Source organism: Achroia grisella, unplaced genomic scaffold, assembly GCF_030625045.1.
Source record: "Achroia grisella isolate CSIRO2021 unplaced genomic scaffold, CSIRO_AGI_Agris_v1 utg474, whole genome shotgun sequence".
Taxonomy (NCBI): Eukaryota; Metazoa; Arthropoda; class Insecta; order Lepidoptera; family Pyralidae; genus Achroia; species Achroia grisella.
Genome location: NW_026712878.1, coordinates 13,282 through 23,402, shown reverse-complemented (window position 1 = coordinate 23,402; position 10,121 = coordinate 13,282). Strand labels below are relative to the sequence as shown.

Sequence of the window (10,121 nt, the reverse complement as noted above, 5' to 3'; positions counted from 1 at the left end):
TCATGCATATTGTAACGGATCGATCAAATTAAACACACGCAGTCTTACTGAAACTACACATACGGACAATTTCAGTAACGAACCAACAAAAACAATGACTATCACAAACTCATAAATAATTGTACCAAAATAAAAAATATATAAAAAGTGAATAAGCTGAAGAAAGAGATCACAAAGTCGGTCGCTAACGCCCGAAATTAATAACGTATCCACAATCCAAGATCGCTACCAATCTTAGATTGATCCCTATCTCCAGATCGATCTCCAATCTGCGTCCCAAAATGACAACTCTATTTTTTTTGACACTCGATAGGCATCGATCCTTGGATCGACCGTTCCCTCCCGCCGTTCTGTGTTACGCAAAATGTATGCCGCTACTCACATTTCTGTATTTAGAATTTCGAAGTATATAATTTGATATTAATATACAATGTAATGTTAATATATTACATATAATAAAATACTGTGTTTATTATTTGTTATGTTAATTACAAAATTTCAATTCACCATTTTTGTGTTTAATCATTTATTGGTTCGTGTGAAACGTATCGTGATTTATACTTTGACTACGATTGATATTTGACAGCAGTGCAAACTATTTCCAGTTACAGTCTGTTACAGTACCGACTCTCAATATTTAATTGTTATTATTTTTGATTTTCTGAATTAAATTAACATGGATACAGTAATGGTAAGTCAAATCGTTTTTATTTTACGTATTGTAACTAAATTGATGCGTGCGCACATGTAATGCTGCGTAGCGTGAGTTTTTTTAATGACGCTTACAATTTCCCGCTAATTTTGTAAAAACAAACTAACATGAATTTAACAATTATAGGCGAAGGGCAAACCATTATCTAAAGATGAAACTAAGGCTTTGCTGCAACTTATTGAAAATAGTCGCATTATAACTACTAAATGTACCAACACCACCAACAACAAATTAAAAATAGAGGAGTGGACCAAAATAACGGAACAATTCAACGCAACGGCTACAACTTGTCGCAGAACGCCTCAGCAGCTTAGGTTGAAATGGGAAAACCTTAAAAAAAACTCCCGTAAACGAGCAACGAAAATAAGAATGAACAACATACAGGTACATACTATGTTTTCTAATATAAATAAATATTTCACATACATATAACTTTTTACATACATTGTAGTGGTGTTTTTGTTTACATAAATTTTATTTTGCAGACTGGTGGAGGTGCTCCTGATTACATACCCCCAGATGATATATTGGACCGTGTCGCTAGTGTCCTGGGGAGTACAGTTAGCGGGTTCACAGTACCCTTTGGAGGCGACAAGGAAGATATTGGTGATGGTATCTGTGTTGGTGATGGAGTTGGTGGTGGTGTTGGTGATGGTGTTAGTGGTGGTGTTGGTGATGGTATTGTTGGTGCTAGCGATAGTGAGGGTCGGGATATGTTGATCTTGCCTGATGAAATAGTTACAGTTGTATCCTTGTCTGAGGATATAGCTGTCTCTGGTGCCCCGGTCATGCTGCCAACTCCAGAGAGACCAAAGCCATTTACATTTAATTCTTTTCAGACTCCTAGAAGGGCTGGTAATGATTTTTTTATTTTAAATAATTCTATATAATCGTATCTTATAGTATTCAGTCCTTTGGCAACATGGCAGGCTTTCCATTGATAACAGGATCTGTTTGCATTTCATATGATTACAAATTGTGTACACAATAATACAATCCCCTATACTATATTTTATGTTTTGCACTGTGGTATTGTTTAACTTTAATGTTATGGAACAAATACAATTAATATAGTAATAATGCTGTCTTTTGATATTATTATAGGTGGTGGGTTTTATGAATATAAAGTTCTTTATGGAATGTACTAGAGAAAATAATCATTAATATTATTCATTAATTATTTTGTGTATTTTCAGGGAAAAGGCAAATACAAGGAGATAGCAATAGATCTGCAAGAAATACGGCAATTGCAGAATACTTCACAGTTAAAAAAAAAAGTTGATAGAGGAGAAATTAACCAATAGTACAATAGCAAATGAAAAATTAAAATTAGAATATGAAAAATTAAAATTAGAATATGAAAAATTAAAATTAGAATATGAAAAAGTAAAACCAGAATTAGAAAATAACAGATTAGAAACTGAATATTACAAATTAGAAAATGAAAAATTAAAATTAGAAATTGCTAATTTAAAGAAATAGGACTTAAACATTAGTTAGACTTAATCATTAGTTGTAATTAATTAATTTCACAATATCTTTTTAATTTTTATTGTAATTAATGTACTCTTTTTAAATAATTAGGAACTTTGTAAGATATAGGTTTAACTGGCTAATTTAATTGCTTGTAGTGATTTTAAGTATAGGTTTTTAATAAAAATAGTTTTTAAATTACACTTTCTTTTTATTTTCTATAACATTACATGTTTCCCAAACTATTGTTTTTTCTGTTATTTCTGTACATCATAAAGGTTGGTAGAAAAGGCATAATATTAAATATTTTTTACAATATAGCACAGCTATTTTAAATTTGTCCTTATATATAAATACTATTATGATATTAATCAAATCTCAACAGTAGAATAGAAAAAGAATAGAATAGAAAATCATTAGAAAATTTTATTCAGATAAACTTACATTGAAGCACTTTTGAATAGTCATTACATTTTTTAATCTACCGCTCGTTCGGAAAGCTGTCTCATCACAAGAAGAACGAGCAAGAAACTTGCGTGTTGCTCTTTTAAATAATTTTATTATTACTTTACATTTTTAAGTTTAAGTGTGTGAATACAAACCACCAATTAGCACTAATTCTATGGCCGGTACACTATTTTGATGTCGATTTTTGCAAATAATACACTACCAAATTGTACACAAACAATAATCAACACTTATTGCACTATTATATCACTAATAACGATGTTGAAAATATAATATTCGTGCGATAGACTATTAAAAATTATTTATTTATTACGGCCAGCTGAAAATGACAACTGTCGTTGGTGTTGCTAATCAAAAAAAAAAAATTACACATATATATTAACAGTAACTTACTTAATAAAATTATTACAATATTCTAATTACTAGTCTTCATCTGTTCTCTTAAATTGTAAAATAATTATTTATAAGATCTGTTCGATGTTGCATGTCTAGCATAATCATGTTTTGTGCACCACTGTTTTCTATATTGTCAGCAGGTGGCAGCTCAACTTCTGGTGGGATTTCTTGTAGGTTCAGGTTTCTACACATGTTGTGCAAAACTGCTGTAGCTACTATTATAGCGTGCACATTTGATATTGACACTCTTAATGTCAGTGCTACCACTGGGAAGCGGCGTTTCCAAACTCCAAATGTGCTGTAATAAAATATTTTAATTAAAAGCCATATTTCTACCAATGTATATAAAATATGTTACTGGTTAGTTCATTACCGTTCAATAGTATTCCTAGTTTTAATATGTGATTCATTGTAACGAATCTCTGCTTCTGTAACTGGGTTTAATAGTGGAGTCAACAAATATGATCTGTTTGGATAAGCACTGTCACCAAGCAACCATCTGTTTCCAAAATCACCAGCATCACATTGAGCTATAAAGATTGATAATAATTATTATTAGGATCTCAAAAACAAAATCAATTTTATAAAAATAGTATAATTTAGAAAAACCTGTTACCTCTCAGTATAGAATTATTGAATATTGTTGCATCATGAGTGGAACCTGGCCAACGAGCTACAACATTCATCAACCTCAGTTCAGCATCACAAACAGCTTGAACATTTAAAGAAAAGTAACCTTTACGATTCCTGAACTCTTCACCTATTGTTTGACCTTAAAAGAAAATAAATAGTATTTATCTCAAAGGAATAAATTAATAACATATTAAACATGTTCTAATACAAAGATGGAGATTGTATGTGAAAGTATGTAAAGAAAAGAAATAGCATGTATCTCAAAGGAACAGTTAATAACATATTAAACATCTTTTAATACAAACATGGAGATTGTATGCGAATGTGTGTACAGTCAATTGCACCCAGGACACGAGGAAAGCCAGCAATCCTATAAAAATTTTCTGCACCTTCCTGATGTACAAAAATATACTTGTCATACAATCGGGCTATGGCTCTTGACATGTCTCTCATGATTCTACCAGCAGTCGATTTTGAGACTCCAACAAAGTCTGCCACAGAAATTAACATAGTGCCGAGAGCATAAAACCGGAGTGTCAAGAGAAGTTGATGTAGAGGAGACACGCCATAATTTCTGCAAAAAAATAGTTGATTGTGGATATGTTACATCTTACTAATGTTATTTTAAAAGCGGCACGAGGCAATAGTATTGATATATTTTACTTACTTTTTTGAGGTTACCCGAACAAAGGGCATTAATTCAGTCAATAACAATTGGAAGGCAGGTTTTGTAAGTCGAAACCTGAAGGTGAACTCTGCATCATCTAGCGTCTGCATGTAATTAACCCTTCTTATTTTCCGTGAACTAACGCGTTGTCTGTCACTATCATCGTCACTAGAATTAGTATCCCAGTCGGATAACTGAATTAAATGTTCCAAATCACTGTCACTATCACTAGACGACATTTCAAAAGACATTTTGGTAAAAATCTATGAATTCAATCTGTACACACAAGTAGCAATCCCAAGTATTTCTAGGATAGCAAATTTAGATTGTTTACTTCGATCGATAGAAACGTCAAAACGCACAGATTGGTTATTAATACGCCACAAACGTCACTTTCATACAAATGTCAATCCAAGGATTGCGATCCGTCCTCCTAAAGATAGACTGCATTGAAAGATTGCAATGTCAATCCATAGATAGATTATTGGCACGCGTTTTACAAAAATAGATTGAAATTTCAATCTTAGATTGCTAAAAATGGATTAGGATTGAATATTAATTTCGGGCGTTAAACACTTAAATTCCTGTGACAAATAATGTTCATGATACATTCTGAAGTTAAATTAGAAAGTAATTCGATTCTAGATAGATTTATATCGCTATCAGTGTGTCACGACGTAGAATGCATTACTTATTATAGGAGTGTTTTAAAACAACAAAACATTAGAACACTCAAAATCAAATTATAGAACAATAATTCGATAGATATATAGCTTATGCACATCAAAGATTTTATTCCATTTTATAACCGTACTACCGAACCATGGTGTGGTACTAAACACACAGATTCAATTGGAAATTATTGACAAAAAAACTGAACTGAATAGTTCTCTTTAAATTAGTATTTTCTAAAAGTAGTAAAATAAAAACATATCACATCTAACGGTTCTGTGTTATTTATGCTCTTAAAATTGCAAGTGCCTTTTTGATAAGTAAATCGTTAAATTTATTAACTATCCATAGAGTTAATGTAGATATAAACATATGAAATAGTTACATAACTTATAAATAACAATATGCTCATAATTTACTAAACAAAAAAGTTTCGAAGCTCAAAAAAAGTCCAAGTTCGAAGCTCGAATATTTGAATCATTGAACCTCGGCGTTGACAAAACATGATTAATGACGTCAATAAAAATATTTCCTCATAAAAATCCATTCCCATTATTAATTCTAATAACATTGTCCAGTTTTTTTGCTCGATATAAAAAAATCTTGAATCGGTCGGAGTGGTTTTTTGTAATAATTCATACTGAATGAAACCATTAGTCGAAGGGATACAAGTTCAAATCGGATAGAAAGCCGTAGAATCGATTATAGCCTTTAAAGGTTTATTCGAGTGTTCACTTTACCACCTATTGAATAATCTCTCATGACTATATAGATGTATACAATTGCACCTAAAGATATCTTGGGGGTAAACAGATTTACAAAAACAAACCACCTGGGTAATTCCGGTTTAAACTAAAGAAGTTATGATATATACTTAGCTAAATAAGGAGCTACATGTTGAAACGTTAGCCGCTACTTGACTAAGCGCATATTTATTAATAGGTACAGTATTAACAGGTACAAGTGGTTGAAATTCGACCATAATTAATTTAAATTATAAGTTGAACATTAATAAAGTTCTATTGTCTTCTAAAATCACAGGCACTGCAGTCATATGAAACTTAACAAATTTTAATTAAAATATTTAATTAAAATTTGTATGATTCAAATTAATTTACTATAATTTGTATTATAGTAAATTAATTTAAATTAGAAATATCTCACTTAATTAAGACACAAAAGACCGACCTCATATAAAAATGTCAAATTTTCTTGGCATCCATAACTTTCAGTTCAATATCACTCTGATCTTTAGCCTTCACATGCGCCAAATATACTGTCCAAACAAAACTAGCTGCACTTACAAACACAATTCTATTCTTCTCCGATACAAAATAGAAGTTTATAGTCTGCGCTGCCGGCCAGAAGATTACCCCTAACTTGTAAGTTGACCAAAATTTCTCTCTCACTTCATTTATACAAGAATTTAGAGGCTTCATTTCAAGTGCACTCATTCCAAAGAAGAAATAAGCCATCGCTAAAGGGGAATATGAAACTTGCTCTATAACAGCTCTAGTAAACGCTGTCTTCAAGTTTTTCTTTCTGAAGAATCTACTTGTGTATTTCATCCAACCATAAAATACAGGTGCCATGAAAAACGTACCAAAAACACTGTAACGAGCCGCTCTGGACCAATCTGCGTGACCTATGGTGGTCCCATTGATTATGTATTCCTGTACTATGCTGCATGTTGGCCAGATTATGGCGTAAGATACCATACCACGCAGCAGTGGATATTGATTAGGTAACCTGAGAACTTTAGTCAATATTGTCATGTTTCAATATCACAAACTTTGATATTTCAATGCGCTGTTGCAACAAGCATAAGCTCAAGTTTATGTCAAACCTCAAGACATGACATTTTATCTTTAATTTACCATTATATTTTTTTACCATAGAGAAAATGGAACAGTTTTTTAATAATTATTATTTTTAACTGTGGCACACAGGTAAAGGTGAGATAAACACAGATTATAATAAGAAGATTATTAGATAGTTTTATTAACTTTTTAATTATTAATTCAAATATAATAAAACATATAGCTTGTATTCATCCATCAGTAAAATGACATTTCCAGTGTTGCACAGTTTTAAAAAAATAGGGTCCCAAATAAATAGTCATGTGGAAAATCGAGATTTTTAAATCGAGAATTAAAAGTTAGTCTAGATTACATTCATTTATTTATTTGTACATACATTAAATTTTTTTATTAATATCAAATTGGCTTTATATTAACATAAATATGTAATTTACGGAAATTAAACTGAAAACATGTAATTAAATATTACATAAAATACTGTTGTTATATATTTTTTTTGTTATTGGCAGGACTAAAATCATGACTAAACTTCTAAGTCGATCGATTGTGGAACATCACTATTGTAGCGCACAATTTAAAAAGTTTCTAATTTGACTATTGACAGCACAATAAAGTCGTTACGTATCACGTGACTGTTTTAAAAGTTTCCCCTTCCAAAGGCTACCTCGATAGCTAGTTTCGACTGCAGACCTCATTCTTTTTTCGTGCGTGGTAGCAATCACACGTTCCAGAGCGATATGCCGAAAAAACGGAGTGCTGAAGAAAAAATTGAACACTACCAAAATAAAATTAAAAAATTAGAGTCGAAAAATCGAATACACGTGGTGACTTACTCGGAAGCCTCCGACGAAGAATTCATATACGGTAAGTTATCAGTACGCCACATGCCAGGATGTTAGTAGTACTAACACAAAGGCTTGTATTTTTTCCCGGATGCTAACTACTATGTCGGCACGGAGGATGAAATTTATAATACTGAAATTTTATTGCAGATGGCGAGCAGAACGATTCTGTAGCTACGGCGTCGTGGCAAAATGAAGACGATTTACGACTGCAAACTGTAGTCCAGGAGGTGCAACAACCTGAATGTATTAAGCATCAGGTACCACAAGTGCAGCAATCCGAAATAATACCACATGAAGACCCACAAGTGCAGCAAGAGCAGATGGAAGAAGAGACGCTGGACCCTGAATTTTTAAGTGCCTTGGGTGATCCTGGTGTTGAAAAACCAAAATATGGGGAAAAAATTCACCAAGACTTAGCACAAAGATGGCTGCCTATATTACGCAAAGGTCTGACCAAAGAGATTAAGGATACCTTAACTAAAGAATATTTAATACCCGAAAACTGCAAATTATTAAGAGCACCAATGTTAAATCTAGAAATTTCAGCGGCAGTTGCGGAATCTAACCGGGGTAGAGACAAAAAACTGGAAATAAAACAACAGCAGCTGGGCCTAGGCATTACTGCAATTAATAAAGCCATGACAGTTTTACTGAAATCAGATGATAAAGTTAAAGCAATAAAAATATTATCAGATAGTTGCCGTATTTTATCCGATTTGCACTTCACCGAGACAGAAACAAGAACGAAATTATTATGTGGTAGTTTAGATAAGACCTTTGTCAATATTATAGAAAAGGAGGAAAGAGATGAAACATTATTCGGAGAGAATCTGTCGGAAAAAATTAAAGCTGCAAAAACAATAGAAAGACAAGGTCTTCAAATTAAGAAGCATGGGGATCATCCGAAAGCCTCTACTAGCCACAATAGCCAATCAACGATACGCTCGCGATTTCCGGGAAACTGGCAAAGCCCTTCTCGCTATCCGTCGAACAGGGGGGGGCGAGGAGGGCAGAGACTTCCATCAACAACGGGACGCAGGTCCATAATTCCAGCACCTGCTCCAGCTCCACAAACATCGAGACGAACGACATTGACGAGACAACGTGTCACAACACGCCGTTAATACAGGTACACGCAGGCAGACTTCACTATTTTTATAATTGCTGGGTTAAGATTACAAATAATCTTGTTGTTCTAAAGTGGATCCATGAAGGAATATATTTACCATTTTGTAAACCAGTTAGACAGGTTTTAAGACCTACTCGTCACCTTTCCTCTAACGAAACGCATGACATGCAAGTAGCTATTAATAAATTATTAAAACTAGGTGCAATAACACCATGTATCCACTCCCAGAACCAATTTCTTTCAAAAACATTTTTGACGCCAAAACCAAACGGCGACAAAAGATTTATATTAAACTTAAAATCTTTTAATAGATTTTTAAAACAAACCCATTTTAAAATGGAAGATTATAGAACTGCTTCTCGTTTAATTACAAAAAATTCATTTTTAGCCTCCATTGATTTAAAAGAATCATATTTACTTGTACCTATAGCGAAAGATCATCGTAAATACTTGCGGTTTCAGTTCGTGGATAAAAATTCTATAACGCATATGTATGAATTTGTGGGTATGCCGTATGGTCTATCTGTTGCGCCGAGAACGTTTACAAAAATTATGCGGGAAGTTGTAGGGTATTTGAGACTTCGCGGTTTTATTTCTGTGATATACCTTGATGATTGTCTGTGCATTGGTGATACTTACGAAAAATGTGTTGAAAATGTGAACGAAACTCTTAAACTTCTTCAATGTTTGGGTTTTATAATAAATTTCGATAAAAGTAACTTAATACCGCAACAAAAATGTAAGTTTTTGGGCTTCGTATTTGATACGGTAAATTTATCTATGTCTTTACCAATCGAAAAACGAAATAATATAGTACAAATGGTAAATAAATATTTACGATTACCATCCTGCACTATTAGACAATTTGCTCAATTTATTGGAACTCTAACTTCCGCTTGTCCCGCAGTTAAATATGGATGGTTATATACTAAATCTTTTGAAAGATTAAAGTATTTGGCACTTCAAAAATATAACAATTATGATGTGAAAATTAAACTCACGAAAGATATCATAGGCGATTTAGAATGGTGGAAACAAAATATATTTTCTACCGCGTCCCCTCTAAAAAATAATTATTTTCATTTGGAGATATTTACAGACGCATCACGAACCGGATGGGGTGTATTTTGTGAAGGAAAACGCGCTAATGGTAGATGGAAACGTAGTGAATCTAAATTTCATATAAATTATTTGGAATTACTTGCAGTATTTATGGGATTAAAATGTTTTGCATATAATAAATATCAGTGTACTATATTATTACGTATCGATAACACAACAGCTATTAGTTATATTAATCGTATGG

General features: G+C 32.6%; 4 protein-coding genes across 4 annotated transcripts; 2 read left to right on the top strand and 2 right to left on the bottom strand.

The window, feature by feature from the left end:
* Window positions 1–597: 597 nt before the first annotated feature.
* LOC131845428 (myb/SANT-like DNA-binding domain-containing protein 4) lies at window positions 598–2,194 on the top strand. Its single transcript, XM_059194493.1, has 4 exons — window positions 598–691; window positions 839–1,096; window positions 1,198–1,591; window positions 1,998–2,194. Exons 1-4 carry the CDS (start codon window positions 677–679, stop codon window positions 2,192–2,194), a joined length of 864 nt encoding a protein of 287 aa, XP_059050476.1. The 5' UTR covers window positions 598–676.
* Window positions 2,195–3,094: 900 nt separating this feature from the next.
* On the bottom strand, window positions 3,095–4,617 carry LOC131845427 (putative nuclease HARBI1). The gene is made up of 5 exons (XM_059194492.1): window positions 4,350–4,617; window positions 3,988–4,256; window positions 3,666–3,821; window positions 3,423–3,579; window positions 3,095–3,347 (listed from the first exon to the last, which is right to left on the bottom strand). The coding sequence occupies exons 1-5, from the start codon at window positions 4,598–4,600 to the stop codon at window positions 3,095–3,097; spliced, it is 1,086 nt and encodes a 361-aa protein (XP_059050475.1). The 5' UTR covers window positions 4,601–4,617.
* A 1,606-nt stretch (window positions 4,618–6,223) lies between these two features.
* LOC131845426 (mpv17-like protein 2) lies at window positions 6,224–6,796 on the bottom strand. Its single transcript, XM_059194491.1, has one exon. It carries the CDS (start codon window positions 6,794–6,796, stop codon window positions 6,224–6,226), a length of 573 nt encoding a protein of 190 aa, XP_059050474.1.
* Window positions 6,797–7,578: 782 nt separating this feature from the next.
* Window positions 7,579–8,810, top strand: LOC131845425 (uncharacterized). Its single transcript, XM_059194490.1, has 2 exons — window positions 7,579–7,705; window positions 7,834–8,810. Exons 1-2 carry the CDS (start codon window positions 7,579–7,581, stop codon window positions 8,808–8,810), a joined length of 1,104 nt encoding a protein of 367 aa, XP_059050473.1.
* The last annotated feature ends 1,311 nt before the right edge of the window (window positions 8,811–10,121 follow it).